This window comes from Ranitomeya variabilis, chromosome 5 (genome assembly GCF_051348905.1).
Source record: "Ranitomeya variabilis isolate aRanVar5 chromosome 5, aRanVar5.hap1, whole genome shotgun sequence".
Taxonomy (NCBI): domain Eukaryota; kingdom Metazoa; phylum Chordata; class Amphibia; order Anura; family Dendrobatidae; genus Ranitomeya; species Ranitomeya variabilis.
The window spans coordinates 417,877,359-417,893,915 of NC_135236.1; the positions used below are offsets into that span (position 1 = coordinate 417,877,359).

General features: G+C 42.9%; 1 protein-coding gene across 1 annotated transcript in view; it reads left to right on the forward strand.

Annotated features, from left to right (window-relative positions):
• HELB (DNA helicase B) overlaps positions 1-16,557 on the forward strand; it is a 53,642-nt gene that overhangs the window by 2,311 nt on the left and 34,774 nt on the right. The window contains exons 2-4 of the mRNA XM_077265235.1: positions 2,683-3,018; positions 5,536-5,723; positions 8,815-9,681. Coding sequence (XP_077121350.1) covers positions 2,683-3,018; positions 5,536-5,723; positions 8,815-9,681 — 1,391 coding nt within the window. The remainder of the gene's footprint in view (positions 1-2,682; positions 3,019-5,535; positions 5,724-8,814; positions 9,682-16,557) is intronic.

The window sequence follows — 16,557 nt, forward strand, 5'->3', positions numbered from 1 at the left end:
GGATCGCATTAAGTCACTGCCATGCCACCCTGGTCACGTGCACGCTGACGTCAGCCGCTGGCCTCTGATTTCCCCAGCAGCGTATATTGTGGGGCGCACACCCAATGGGTCTGTGCTCTGCAATACATTTCGCCTAAATGTATGTCCTAAGTCACACATCCTGCTGATGTCACTGCTGGAACAGCATGGGAAGTATAAAGGGGTTGTCCTGTCTAAAAAGAAAAGTCTGCAGTCATTCTAAGTAACTGCCAAAAAGTGAATGAGTGCAATGCAACCACTGTCACAATTCCCTTGTATTCTAAGGTAACACCTGCCTTGTGGATGGGTGACACCTTAACGTAACCGGAATCTACTATATAATTGTCTAAGGGTCACTTCCGTCCGTCTGTCTGTCTTTCTGTCACGGATCTTTATTGGTCGCGGCCCATGTCTGTCATGGAATCCAAGTCGCTGATTGGTCTCGCCAGCTGCCTGTCATGGCTGCCGCAACCAATCAGCGACGGCCACAGTCCAATTAGTCCCTCCCTACTCCCCTGCAGTCAGTGCCCGGCGCCCGCTCCATACTCCCCGCAGTCACCGCTCACACAGGGTTAATGCCGGCGGTAACGGACCGCTTTATGCCGCGGGTAACTCACTCCGTTACCGCCGCTATTAACCCTGTGTGACCAAGTTTTTAAACATTAGATGTTTTTACTATTGACGCTGCATAGGCAGCATCAATAGTAAAAACATCTAATGTTTAAAAATAATAAAAAAAAATAAAAAATCATTATATACTCACCTTCCGCTGGCAGGTTTCGGTGGCAAGCATTCCAGAATGCTGTATATAAGCCCCTGATGCTGGTGGGCTTAGCTCATCTTCGATTTTGTGGGTGACAGGTTCCCTTTAATACTGTTTTCCTTCACAGTAAATCTCCCGTTTAAGAAGGGCCCATAAGTTCTTAGCAGGAAGGGGCTGTATCATTATATTTTCATCTTCACTGGCTAACCAAACAATGGAGCATTATTCGACATAAGAATCATCGTTTTCTTGAAAGATGTAGACTTTTTCCTGTACCACTGCTTGAAGAAAGTGTCTACTAAAAACTGTCAGTGGGTTTAGAAGTTAATTTTGAATCCATCTTCAACCTGAAAAAGTCCTTTGGGCTCATCTTTATTAATCCCAGCCAATAGCAGAGTCCCACCTCCAACTTGCAGTAAGTTAAGAGAAGGTCTTTGCCCATTACTGATCCAACCATGAGTCCATGCATCCATGCATCAGTCAAAAGTCACTGTCATATCATCAGTTCATAAAACCTCTGAAAAATCTGTTTTCAGATATTCCTTGGCCCAGTCTTGACTTTTCCCCTTCTGTGTCTTGCTTAGTGGTGGTCAGTTTTCATCCTCCCTTACCTCGGCAATGTCTCTGTACACTGAACACCTTGCTTTGCTTGGCACTCCATGAAGGTTGCAGTGTTGGAATATGACAGCACTGGAGGATAACTGCTTCCTTAGCATTTCATGTTTGATTCTTCTCAAATCTTTGGTGTTTCATTGGCCAATTTTGCCTGAGGAAAACAGGCTGCCCAATACAAGTTTATACAGCTTTGAGTTCGAAAATCTGGATAAGGCCGGGATCACACGTGCGAGAAACTCGCACGAGTCTCGCATCTCAATACGCGGCGCTGCTGCCGGCACTCGGCCCTGGAGTGTGCGGCTGTATGTATTTCTATGCAGCTGAGCGCTCCGGTCCCGAATGGCGGCGGCAGTGCCGTGTATTGAGATAAACATGGCAACATAGTTAGCAAGGCCGAAAAAAGACATTTGTCTATCCAGTTCAGCCTATATTCCGTCAGAATAAATCCCCAGATCTACGTCTTTCTAAACAACCTAATAGCTGTAAGACACAATATTGTTACACTCCAGGAAGACATCCAGGCCTCTCTTCAACCCCTCGACTGAGTTCGCCATCACCACCTCTTCAGGCAAAGAATTCCAGATTATTACTGCCCTAGCAATAAAGAATCCTCTTCTATGTTGGTGGAAAAACCTTCTCTCCTCCAGACGTAGAGAATGCCCCCTTATGACCGTCACCTTCCTTGATACAAACAGATCCTCGGAGGGATATTTGTATTGTCCCCTTATATACTTATACATGGTTATTAGATCGCCCCTCAGTTGTCTTTTTTCTAGACTAAATAATCCTAATTTTGCTATTCTCTCTGGCTATTGTAGTTCCCCCATTGCGAGACTCGTGCGAGTTTCTCGCACGTGTAATCCCGGCCTAAAAAGAATATGGCCAAAATGCCCACTTGCCTTATAGTTGTGCACACAGTGTGCCTACGCCATGTTGTCATTCTATCTCCGGGTCACTGAAGCAGAGACCTACTGCACATGCTTACATCACTTATACTATTACTGTTCTAGGATAGGTTTCTGTTTGTGTACCAAGACTGTAGCCATTTAACTACCTCCCTGGACATAGAAGTGTGATTTGCTCATTAAAGGTATTTAGGAATGTAGTGATGTTTTCTCTTTCTCTTTTTTTTCCAGAGAATCTCTTTAAGCAGAGTAGGAAACATTTATTTCTTTCTGTGGTAGAATTTCTATCACTTGTACATTGATGTCATGTATAAGGTAAATGCTGCATTTCTTCGGTGGACTCATTCTGTATTATTTTTTTGTTTGATTGTTTTATTGCAGTAAAAATTCAAACTGCAGACTCCCATGAGTACGTAGTGAATGGATCTTTTCCACTGGATGACCCATGGTGGACTGTCAGTGTAAAAGTGACACCGCATCAGTATCAGAGCTATGCCAAAGAACCACCATCATATGAACTGGATGATGATGGCCTTGGAGAAAAATCCATTCTTTCATTGTTTCTTAACAAATGTGGGGTATCCGATGAACATCGAACATATTTTATGGACTGGCTATCAAATTACCCTCCTGTTACCTTTAGCACATGGAAAGAGAAGGCAAATAACTTTGGGACAGCGAATATCCAAAATATCCTGAAACACATTGAAAACTCCGGTATGTGTTTGTTTTATATATGTGTAGTGTAAATGATTGATTACTGGCATATGCAGCCTAGAGAGAAGATGAACAACTCCCAAGCCTCTTGGCTTCCTTCTTGCCAGTAGGGAGAAGGGGTAGAGCGCTTCTGATGATTGACAGCTTAGACCAGTGGCTTGGTTGACCCACACTCTGCGCTCCTGTTATTCTGTAGGAAGGGTGTAGCGGTACTAAAGCTGTCTGGATCTGGCCAGCTTCAGAGCAGTGCTTCCAAGCTTTACAGCAAACAACGTGCAAGCAGTGCACTCCTTGCCTAGGAGACCTGCCACTGCTGATAGAATACAAAGGTGGCGGCTAGAGATCCGTAAACTATGGACTGAAAAATCCCTCCATTCTAATTTTTAATAAGATGTTAATTGCAAAGTTTCTTATTTTTAAAAGGACTTTGCAGTTCATCCTGTTTTTAAGGCAGCACTCTTATACCGTATATACTTGAGTATAAGCCGACCCCCCCTAATTTTGCCACAAAAAACTGGGAAAACTTATTGACTCGAGTATAAGCCTAGGGTGGAAAATGCAGCAGCTACCGGTGAATTTCAAAATTAAAAATAGATGCTCCATACTGTTCATTATGGCCCCCATAGATGCTCCACATAAAGCTGTGCCACATATAATGCTCTGCACAGTTCATTATGGCCCCATAGACGCTCCACATAAAGCTGCCCCATATATAATGCTCTGCACAGTTCATTATGGCCCCATAGATGCTCCACATAAAGCTGTGCCATATATAATGCTCTGTACCGTTCATTATGGCCCCATAGATGCTCCACATAAAGCTGTGCCATATATAATGCTCTGCACAGTTCATTATGGCCCCATAGATGCTCCATAGAAAGCTGTGCCATATACAATGCTCTGCACCTTTGATTATGGCTCCATAGATAGCTGTGCCATATAAAATGCTCTGCACCTTTGATTATGGCCCCATAGATAGCTGTGCCATATACAATGCTCTGCACCTTTGATTATGGCCCCATAGATAGCTGTGCCATATACAATGCTCTGCACCTTTGATTATGGCCCCATAGATAGCTGTGCCATATACAATGCCCTTCACCTTTGATTATGGCCCCATAGATAGCTGTGCCATATACAATGCTCTGCACCTTTGATTATGGCCCCATAGATAGCTGTGCCATATACAATGCCCTTCACCTTTGATTATGGCCCCATAGATAGCTGTGCCATATATAATGCCCTGCACCTTTGATTATGGCCCCATAGATAGCTGTGCCATATATAATGCTCTGCACCTTTGATTATGGCCCCATAGATGCTCCACATAAAGCTGTGCCATATATATAATGCTCTGCACCGTTGCCCCATAGATACTCCACATAAATCTGTGCAATATACTATGCTGCTGCAATAAAAAAAAAAACAGATACTCACCTCTCTTGCTTGCAGCTCCTCAGCGTCCCGTCCCGGCGTGTCTCTGCACTGACTGATCAGGCAGAGGGCGGCGTGCACACTAATACGTCATCGCGCCCTCTGACCTGAACAGTCAGAACAAGAGGACGCGAAGACAGAGCGGCGCTCGGCGTGTGGAACGCGGACAGGTAACTATGTAATACTCACCTGCTCCCGGCGTCCCGCTCCTTCCCCCGGACAGCTGGTCTCCGGGTGCCGCAGCCTCTTCCTCTGTCAGTGGTCACCGTTACCGCTGATTAGATGAATGAATATGCGGCTCCACCCCTATGGGAGTGGAGTCCATATTCATTTCTCTAATGAGCGGTACCATGTGACCGCTGAACAGGGGACGAGCTGCGGCACCGAAGACCGTGGGACGGGCAGGGGGAGTGCCGGGACTAGGTGAGTATGCGACACGCTCTCTCCCCCCTCACCCGCCGACCCCACCACCGACCGTGACTCGAGTATAAGCCGAGAGGGGCACTTTCAGCCCAAAAATTTGGGCTGAAAATCTCGGCTTATACTCGAGTATATACGGTAATTATTATTTATCTACTGACCAGAAATCAGAGGTAATGGTCTCAAGCTCTTAGTGTAAGTCAGAGTGCCTTGTTCTAGCTCTCATAGGCATACATTGAAAATTGGCTTCTGGATCGCATAGCAAACACTGGAGTGATTAGCTGGAGGGGACCAGAGCGGCGCCATGAACAGCAGAAAACTGTGACCGTTAAGTATTTTACTGCAGGCAGGGAATAGTGATGCCACTACAGGGGTGAAATTAAATAAACTATCACCGGATTGTTGCTTTAAGAAGATGAGAACCCATTTAAAAATAAATACAATTTCTGAAATACCAAGTGTGACTTCTGTTAACCTAAAACTGAGCAAGTCGAGGACTCCAAGGTCTCTATAAAACACATGGTTTATCTCCCTGGTTCTGGCCCGGTTCTCCTGCGTTTGCCTCTGTAATTAGAGAGCAGTACAGGATGGTACATACAGCAGGAATGGTGATATGTTATTGAATATAAATGAACAATTAACACAAACTCTGCTTCTTTGCAGAGTCTGGAGCAATGGCATTTATGGCATTAGAAATTCCTCTGGTGATGAAATATTTACCAAAACTTTTACCATCCAAAATAAGAAGCTTGCTCACGTTGGATGTTAGTGACGAGGAATCTTCAGATAACACCTTGTATGCCATTGAAGATATGTTGGCTGTCGATCCTTGGAAACTTGGGTTTGGCTTGGTAAGTGCAATTGTTTCTTGGTTTTTGATATTATTTCTCTGAGTGTTATCTGTGCATGATCCTGCTATGTGCTAGTGAGATGGCCAGTGGGATTAGCCGAAGTGGTCAGTGAGTGGAAACCCACACAATACAATAGCAATGCTGCCCGTGTGGTTAATGCGCTCAATGATTTGGGGCAATCTACGCAATGCTCATCTCTGCAGGTAAGGTAAAGCTGACCAACAATGGCTGCTGCCTTTCCAGCTGATAAATCCTATTTCAAAATGTTGTAACTGCACCTTATTTTTAGCCGTTGTTTTATCTGCTTTGTTTTAAATATATGTATGCGACCTTAATGGTACGTTTACATTAACCGATTTGCTAATTGGTAAGTGTTTACAGATCGGAGGTAGTTTAATAGCATGTTTAGACCGCTCCTGTTTACACAGGATGATGCGCTGCCGAAAATGATATTTTATGCATCCTTTGGGTATATTGAGTAATTTTGTTGTAGAAATTTTCTGTAAAATCAGTTGCATAAATCCGAGTGGCGCTGTATTAGTGGCAGTCACATGGGTTTATACAAAGTAATAAAGCTTCAGTTGACATTTTCCCTGCCTCTCCCTCTAAATTGCGTGTTATTGAAATTAAAGGGGTCCGGCTTCTTGAACCTCCAGTGGTTCCAAGACTAGAGGTCTGCAGAGCCACGTGTGTAACCCATTGTCGAGCATGGACTGTTGGAAATAGTTGAGCACAGCACTCCGGCAGTCCCATAGGAAAGGAATAGAGCAGAGGTGTGCATGCTTGACCACTGTTACTGGGACCCGTTGAGATCCCAGCAAAACAAAGCTCCAATGGATCAGCAAACTATCATCTATTATGACCATAGATAATTCATGCTTTTTTGATGCTGCAGATTTTCTGCTCAAATAAGTTAAATTAGGTCACTTGTGTTTTTTTTCTTTGAGTTTTTCATATGCATTTTTTATAATACATTTTATTTTTTTCAGCTGCAGTTTTTCCCTTTTTGGCTTGTCCTGTCTTTAAAGCTGATTTGTTTTGGAAACGTGCTGTTACTTTGCTTTGGTAAAACTTTATTGATAGTCAGGTTTCATCGGTGTTTCTGCTGCAGAAATGCGATAGGAACACACGTGAGCTTTCCTCATCTCATTCAAGCCTATGGGGAAAATCTGCAAATAAATTCTCACTACTCGACTGCATATTGCATTTAGTTGTTTTTTTTTTTAAACTGTCATATATCTTCAGAAATATGGGCCTTTTCTTTTAGTGCTAATTTGTGCAGTTTTTATAAAGCAGGCATGGTTTATTTAATATAGAGCAGCCTATAGACCCTATCTCAGAGAATCTCGTGATCAACACCCCAGTGGTTGACTAGAGATTAGTGAACATCATCGGCTCCGCTCTTATTCGGCAAGCTATAGCACTTACCGAAGCAGATGCAGCAGGAACCTGGATACCTGGAGCGCTCCTGATAATCAGCTGTTCGGAGCCGCAGCTGCATGTGTCGTGGCTGTGTGACAATCACAACACATGCATGGGTTCCTGATGCAGCTTCTTAGGTAAGCGCTATAGCTTTCCGAATAAGTAGAGAGCCGACTATGTTCGCTCATCTCTAGTTAAGACGATAACAATTGGCACTAAATAGAAAGGCCCAAATCTTTAAAGGTACCGTCACATTAAGCGACGCTGCAGCGATAGCGACAGCGATGCCGATCGCTGCAGCGTTGCTGTTTGGTCGCTGGAGAGCTGTCACACAGACCGCTCTCCAGCGACCAACGATGCCGAGGTCCCCGGGTAACCAGGGTAAGCATCGGGTTGCTAAGCGCAGGGCCGCGCTTAGTAACCCGATGTTTACCCTGGTTACCAGCGTAAAAGTTAAAAAAACAAACAGTACATGCTCACCTGCGCGTCCCCCAGCGTCTGCTTCCTGACACTGACTGAGCTCCGGCCCTAACAGCACAGCGGTGACGTCACCGCTGTGCTTTCACTTTCAGTTTAGGGCCGGCGCTCAGTCAGTGTCAGGAAGCAGAGGCTGGGAGACGCGCTGGTGAGTATGTGCTGTTTGTTTTTTTAACTTTTACGCTGGTAACCAGGGTAAACATCGGGTTACTAAGCGCGGCCCTGCGCTTAGTAACCCGATGTTTACCCTGGTTACCAGTGTAAAATATCGCTGGTATGGTTGCTTTTGCTGTCAAACACGGCGATACACGGCGACCTAGCGACCAAATAATGTGCAGACCTTCTAGCAGCGACCAGCAATTTCACAGCGGGATTCTGATCGCTGCTGCGTGTCAAATACAGCGATATCGCTCCCTAGGACGCTGCAACGTCACAGATCGCTGGCGACGTTGCTTAGTGTGACGGTACCTTAAGGCTGAACTTCATAAAAGGCCCAACAATGGCATTTACAAGGGTCTTCAACAGGGCTACCCTGACATCCAGTTGGTTCCCCGTAATTGCATTGTAGGAGGCTGTAGGAGCCAGTGTGAAGTGATGTAATTGAAATGCCGCTGTCAAGCTCTGCCTACTGCTGTCAAGATGCTGGCTATATAGTAGACATTTCCCTGGTATGGTTCGGGCTCAGTAATTTTTTTTTCTTATGTGGTAGTAAAAGGGTTAAAATGTGGTTGTTGAAATTGTTGGATGCGTGGATACAACACTGTGCCTTCTCTCCTTTTAAAGAGGTTACCCCATGATAATAAATTATACTGACGTGCACGGAAATGCAAAAATTGCCATTCTCAGATTTTTTTTTTACCCCTTTTAGCCTCTGTACTCGCTTCTCTGCAGCTTTGATCTCTTCACTTTTTGTGGGTGGACCACAGCATTTTTCATTAGACTCCACTCTCCTCACGGTCCACAGGTGGACCAAGATTTTAGCCACAGGAGAAACAGCTGTGGACTATACCACAGAGAAAAATAACCACTGACTGTTATTAATTTATGTATATTGCCAATGTGCTTCATTTGATGTTCTCCTGAATACATTTAGGACAAGCTTGTGAGACATAATTGATTAAAAATAGAGGCATTGAGTGAATTGTTTTTTTTTTTTCTTCTTGGCAATAAAAAATGTTTTCCATTTTGACAGATAATCTATCGAGAGTTGCACATTTGTGGCTGTGAGGCGGCATGGGAAAGTTTTTGTCAGTGTGAAGATCTTCTGGAAACTATCCCAGCCCTGCAGACCAATGCATTACTTATCTATAGAGAAATGAAGAAGAAATGCATGGAGCTAGGCGATACATATGTGGACCTCTCTGAGCTTACTAGTGCAGTCACGAAGTCTCAGGACATGTCAGTAGAAGCTGCATGGGAAGCTCTAGAATTCCTAAAGGAGTATGAGATTGTGGTGATTGAACAGAAAAAAGTTTTTCTGTATAGCTTTTACTGCTATGAGGTAACCATTGCAGAGTATATCCAGAAGATAGTGCAGCGAAAGACCTGGAATATAGACATTAATGAAAATGATATATTTGGAGATGGAAATGAGAAGCAAGAAAAAGAGCCCAGTAACCAGAGCTCTTCACAATGTCCAACTGCTGCATTTTGCTCTGCCATCGGTGATGGATCTGACGAGGACATGGAACTATTGCAGCCGCCTGACTGTGCTGCAGAGCCAGAATGTCCAAAGTTACTGGATGTTGACCAAAAGAAGGCAGGGAAAATGATTTTGGCAAACCCAGTGACCGTTATAAGTGGAAAAGGTGGGTGTGGGAAGACCACAGTGGTAAGTCTAGTGTTCAAGTCCATGATGCAGAAGGAGAGTGATGAAGTTGAACATGCCTGTAAAGCCCTTGAAGAAGATATCGATGCTTCAGAAGAATGGTTTTGTGACCCCATGGCCTCCAGCACCAACCATAACGACTCTATACGTTTTTTACTTACTGCACCCACGGGAAAAGCTGCATCTTTACTAAAGAAAAAAACTGGCCTTCCAGCTGCCACTTTGCATCAGGTACATGGTGGATTGTCAACATTTGTTCTTTTTGTATCTAGAAAAACTAATTTCATATAAAATTATGCAACTTTTAATTTATGCAATAATGTTTTTGTTTGTTGTTTTTTTTTTTACATAAAAGTGTAAAACATCAATATATATATATATGTAGCCACTAAGCATTGTGCTGAATAACCCCTGTTACAAGGACACTCTTAAGTGTGTTTGGTTGATGGTCAATGAACCTGTTTCCAGATGGGCTGTTACTTTGCCCCTTCCTGCAAAAGAATTCATATGTATTTCACTAGATGGTGGCCCGATTCTAACACATCAGGTATTCTAGAATATGTATGCAGTTTATTTATGAAGATTTTAGAATAATACAATGAATACACAGAATTCAGCTGGCCGGGCGCGACCAGTTAGCGAAGCGTGGTTCAAATCCCGCGCCAATTCGCGGCCGAAGTGCGCCTGTCGCTGATTGCATATAACGCAGCCACGTAGTATATAACACAGCCCACGCAGTATATAACACAGCTCACGCAGTATATAACAGCCACGTAGTATGTAACACAGCCCACGTAGTATATTGCACAGCCCACGTAGTATGTAGCACAGCCCACGTAGTATATTGCACAGCCCACGTAGTATATAGCACAGCGAAGTATGTAACAGCCCACGTAGTGTATAACACAGCCCACGTAGTGTATAACACAGCCCACGTAGTGTATAACACAGCCCACGTAGTATATTGCACAGCCCACGTAGTATATTGCACAGCCCACGTAGTATGTAGCACAGCCCACGTAGTATGTAGCACAGCCCACGTAGTATGTAGCACAGCCCACGTAGTATGTAGCACAGCCCACGTAGTATGTAGCATGTAGCACAGCCCACGTAGTATATAATTGCACAGCCCACGCAGTATATAGCACAGCCCTCGCAATATATTACAGCCACGTAATATATTACACAGCCCACAGAGTCCCACGTATATTACACAGCCCACGTAGTATATTGCACAGCCGACGTAGTATATAGCACAGCCCACGGAGTCCCACGTATATTGCACAGCCACGTAGTATATTGCACAGCCACGTAGTATATTGCACAGCCACGTAGTATATTGCACAGCCACGTAGTATATTGCACAGCCACGTAGTATATTGCACAGCCCACGCAGTATATTGCACAGCCCACGCAGTATATAGCACAGCCCACGCAGTATATAGCACAGCCCACCCAGTATATAGCACAGCCCACGCAGTATATAGCACAGCCCACGCAGTATATAGCACAGCCCACGCAGTATATAGCACAGCCCACGCAGTATATAGCACAGCCCACGCAGTATATAGCACAGCCCACGCAGTATATAGCACAGCCCACGCAGTATATAGCACAGCCCACGCAGTATATAGCACAGCCCACGCAGTATATTGCACAGCCCACGTAGTATATAGCACAGCCACGTAGTATATAGCACAGCCACGTAGTATATAGCACAGCCACGTAGTATATAGCACAGCCACGTAGTATATTGCACAGCCACGTAGTATATTGCACAGCCACGTAGTATATTGCACAGCCACGTAGTATATTGCACAGCCACGTAGTATATTGCACAGCCACGTAGTATATTGCACAGCCACGTAGTATATTGCACAGCCTGCGTAGTATATTGCACAGCCTGCGTAGTATATTGCACAGCCCGCGTAGTATATAGTACCGCTCGCGCCGTGTATTAACAGAGCCCGCGCCGTGTATTAACAGAGCCCGCGCAGTAAATAGCAATGTGGGCACCATATCCCTGTTTAAAAAAATAATTAAAATAAAAAGTTATATACTCACCCTCCGGCAGCCCACGGATCCTTCCCAGGCCTTTCCTGCTCCTCGCGTGCCGCTCCGGTCCCAAGCGGCAATAACACGTGATGATGTAGCAGTCGCGCAAGAAAGCTACGTCATCTCCGGTCACTGCCGCAATGCATTATTGCGACCAGAGCGGCGCACGAGGAGCAGGAAAGGCCTGGGCTGGATCCGGGGGCCACCGGAGGGTGAGTATATAATATTTTTTTAATTATTTTTAACATATGTTTTTACTATTGATGCTGCATAGGCATCAATACTAAAAAGTTGGCAGCGTTAATGGACTGCCTTACACCGCATTATGCCGCGGTGCAGGGCAGTCCTTTTAACGCTATGTGGGGGCTGACTGGGGAGGGGGGAGGAGGGGGCACTGACTGCAGGTGAGAAGGGAGCAACCATTTTGCGGCCGGACTGTGCCCGTCGCTGATTGATCACGGCCAGCTGGCCGTGATCAATCAGCGCCGCTGGATTTCTGTGACAGATGGAAGTAACCCTTAGACAATTATATAGTAGATTAGCAGTAAGTAATTCCTGCACATAGTAATATATATGTTCATCTTTTACATTTTAAAAATTATAAAAGGGATAACGGGCCAATACAAAAGTTTGGGCACCCTTGGAAATTTGTATGCTCAGATAACTTTGACCAAAGTTTCAGACCTTAATTAGCCTGTTAGCGTTATGGCTTATTCACTATCATTATTAGGAAAGGCCAAATGATGCAAATGTCCCAGCTTTATAAAAACCCATCCTCCTCTAAACTTGTGCCAAAAAAAGCAGCCATGGGTTTTTCTAAGTGGCTGCCTAGCACTCTGAAAATGAAAATGGTGAAAGCCCACAAAGCATGAGAAGGCTATAAGAACATAGAAAAGTGTTTTCAAGTTGCCCTTTCCTCAGTTTGTAATGAAACCAAGAAATAGCAGTTGACAGGAACAGTGGAAATCAAGATAAGGTCTGAAAGACTAAGCAAAACATCAGTGAGTGCTGCTTGTAGGATTGCTACAGAAGTAAATATGACCCCTGCTTGTCTGAAAAAGAATCTTAGAAAGACTTAGGAGACTCTGGAGTATATTGTTCTACTTTTCAGAGACCCCCTACACAAATATGGTCTTCATGGAATAGTCATCAGAAGAAAACCTCTCCTGTGTCCTCACCATACCATTCAGAGTCAGAAGTATGCAAAAGAACATCTAAATAAGCTTGATGCATTTTGGAAGCATATCCTGTGGACCGATGAGGTTAAAATTGAACTCTTTGGCCATGATTATCAAAGATATGTGTGGAAAAAGTGCACAGAATTTCAGGAATAAAATATCTTGCCAACCATTATGCATGGGGGTGGATCAATCATGCCTTGGAATGTGTTTCAGCCAATGGCACTGGGAACATTTCACTAGTAGAGGGAAGAATGGATTCAATGAAATTTCAACAAACTCTTCATGCAAACATAACACCGTCTAAAAAAAAAAAAGGTGAAATTTAAAAAGAGGATGGCTTTTACAAATGGATAATGATCCTAAACACACCTCAAAATCCATAATAGACTACCTCAAAAGGCACAAAGCTGAATGTTTTACAATGGCCCTCACAGTCCCCTGATCTCAACATCATTGAAAATCTGTGGCTAGACCTCAAAATAAAAGTGCACGCAAGATGACCCAGGAATCTCTCAGAACTGGAAGAATTTCCAAAGAAGAATGGATGAAAATCCCTCAAACAAGAATTGAAAGACACTTTGCTGGCTTCAAAAAGTGTTTACAAGCTGTGATACTTTCAAAAGGGGGTGCTATTAGGTGCTAACAAACAGGATGGCCGAACTTTAACATCGGCCCATTTTCCTTTTTGAAAATTGTAAAATGTGATAGATGAAAATAAATACATCAGTACAGACCAAAAGTTTGGACACACCTTCTCATTTAAAGATTTTTCTGTATCTTCATGACAATGAAAATTGTACATTCACACTGAAGGCATCAAAACTATGAATTAACACGTGGAATTATATACTTAACAAAAAAGTGTGAAACAACTGAAATTATGTCTTATATTCTAGGTTCTTCAAAGTAGCCACCTTTTGCTTTGATGACTGCTTTGCATACTCTAGGCATTCTCTTGATAAGCTTCAAGAGGTAGTCACCGGGAATGGTTTTCACTTCACAGGTGTGTCCTGTCAGGTTTAATAAGTGGGATTTCTTGCCTTATAAATGGGGTTTGGATCATCAGTTGTGTTGTGCAGAAGTCTGGTGGATACACAGCTGATAGTCGTACAGAATAGACTGTTAGCTGCTTTTTTTCTTGCCATAATACAAATTCTAAGTAAAGAAAAACGAGTGGCCATCATTACTTTAAGAAATGAAGGTCAGTCAGTCCGAAAATTGGGAAAACTTTGAAAGTGTCCCCAAGTGCAGTGGCAAAAACCATCAAGCGCTAAAAAGAAACTGGCTCACATGAGGACCGCCCCAGGAAAGGAAGACCAAGAGTCACCTCTGCTTCTGAGGATAAGATTATCCGTGTCACCAGCCTCAGAAATCGCAGGTTAACAGCAGCTCAGATTAGAGACCAGGTCAATGCCACACAGAGTTCTAGCAGCATACACATCTTTACAACAACTGTTAAGAGGAGACTTTGTGCAGCAGGCCTTCATAGTAAAATAGCTGCTAGGAAACCACTGCTAAGGACAGGCAACAAGCAGAAGAGACTTGTTTGGGCTAAAGAACACAAGAAATGGACATTAGACCAGTGGAAATCTGTGCTTTGGTCTGATGAGTCCAAATTTGAGGTCTTTGGTTCCAACCACCGTGTCTTTGTGCGACGCAGAAAAGGTGAATGGATGGACTCTACATACCTTGTTCCCACCGTGATGCATGGAGGAGGAGGTGTGATGGTGTGGGGGTGCTTTGCTGGTGACACCGTGGGGGATTTATTAAAAATTGAAGGCATACTGAACCAGCATGGCTACCACAGCATCTTGCAGCGGCATGCTATTCCATCCGGTTTGCGTTTAGTTGGACCATTTATTTTTCAACAGGACAATGACTCCAAACACACCTCCAGGCTGTGTAAGGGCTATTTGACCAAGAAGGAGAGTGATGAGGTGCTATGCCAGATGACCTGGCTTCCACAGTCACCAGACCTGAACCCAATCGAGATGGTTTGGGGTGAGCTGGACCGCAGAGTGAAGGTAAAAGGGCCAACAAGTGCTAAGCATCTCTGGGAACTCCTTCAAGATTGTTGAAGACCATTCCCGGTGACTACCTCATAAGGCTCATCAAGAGAATGCCAAGAGGGTGAAAAGCAGTCATCAAAGCAAAAGGTGGCTATTTTAAAGAACCTAGTATATAAGACATATTTTCAGTTGTTTCACACTTTTTTGCTAAGTATATAATTCCACATGTGTTAATTCCTAATTTCGATGCCTTTCAGTGTGAATGTACAATTTTCATAGTCATGAAAATACAGAAAAATCTAATATACTGTGTGTGTGTATATATGTGTGTGTGTGTGTGTGTGTATGTATGTATGTGTATATATATATATATATATATATATATATATATATATGTGTGTATATATATATATATATATATATATATATATATATATATATATATATATGTATATATATATATATATGTATATATATATATATATATATATATACTGTGTGTGTGTATCTATCTATCTATCTATAATATTTAAAAAAAAATATGAAGACCGCATTCCTTTTTGTTAAAATAAGAATAGAGGTTTAATAGCCCATGGGGGATTCAACAATTGGCCAATGTTGAGCAGACGCATGCCTGAAATAACGGAATTTGTGAATCTCCCCTTTTCTTATAAACGCGCAAGGAACCTGAAAGATAAATTAGTACGTGCAGACATTGGATCCACTAGGGTGAGTAAACCATTATCACTAACAGGAGTCAAGAGGACGAGGTGTTATCAGTGTTTGAACTCAATATATTGACGGGTAATCAATTTCTACATCCCCAGACTAACGAAAAATGTATAAATATGCTGAACATATGACTCAAAGGTTTTCTTTTTTATATACTGTATTTGTTGCAGTACCCTTGTAATTTATGGCATGTAGGAGAGACTACTTGGGATCTAAAACAAGGTTGAATAGCCACAGATATACCATTTGACAGAACAAAATGGACTTGCTAGTTTCCAAACATTTTTCTAAATGTGGTCATAATGAAAAACAATCTAAATAAAAAATTAGAATCCTGGATCACGTGCCACCTCTACGTAGAGGGGATAATCGTGCAAAGCTATTAAAATATTTGGCGGTATAAATATGATGTAAATCCTTGGCCTTACACTTTGATACTCTTCTGTTGTGATATAGCATAGTTAGGGTTTTTATCCTTAATTAAGAATTCTTTTTTTCCAGATTTTGTAAATATGTATGTCCCCTTTCTCAGTTTTCGGAAATGCCTTTGTTCTGTTTCTACATCTGGCGCACACACTAAGAATAAAATTCTTTATACTATTGGCCTAGGCGAAAAGTTCTTGGTCACATATAGGCTCCATTTCTATTAGGGATTTGTGTTGAGTATTGTGTCCCTCACAGGTCACTTAACTCCCCGTTACCCTCTAGACATAAGTTTACCAGTCCCAGCAAATGGGTGGTGTTTTCTAGTCTATTTCTATGGATATGCTAATTTTATTGTCCTACAATAAATGAGCTCTTACTTGAAATGTCTCTCTCAATGGCTCTTTTACATGTGGCAGCAACTTATTTGATGGAGTTTTGCTTGTTTTGCTTGTTTCCATCTGATGCTGTAATTCACACAGGCCCGGAAAGTGACACATGTAATATGAGCTTCTCAAACATGGCGCCTGTTGCACATGCACATTGAGCGCTAAAGTTTGTTCAACTTAAAGGGAAGCTGCCACCAGTTTTCTTGTAGTTTTTTGGGTTTTTTTGTGTGAAATTAAGCTCAAAATAGTAATTAAAATGTATTAATGCAATGTTTGCGATGTTTGCAAACATTTATTTATGAAAAATTTATATTTTTT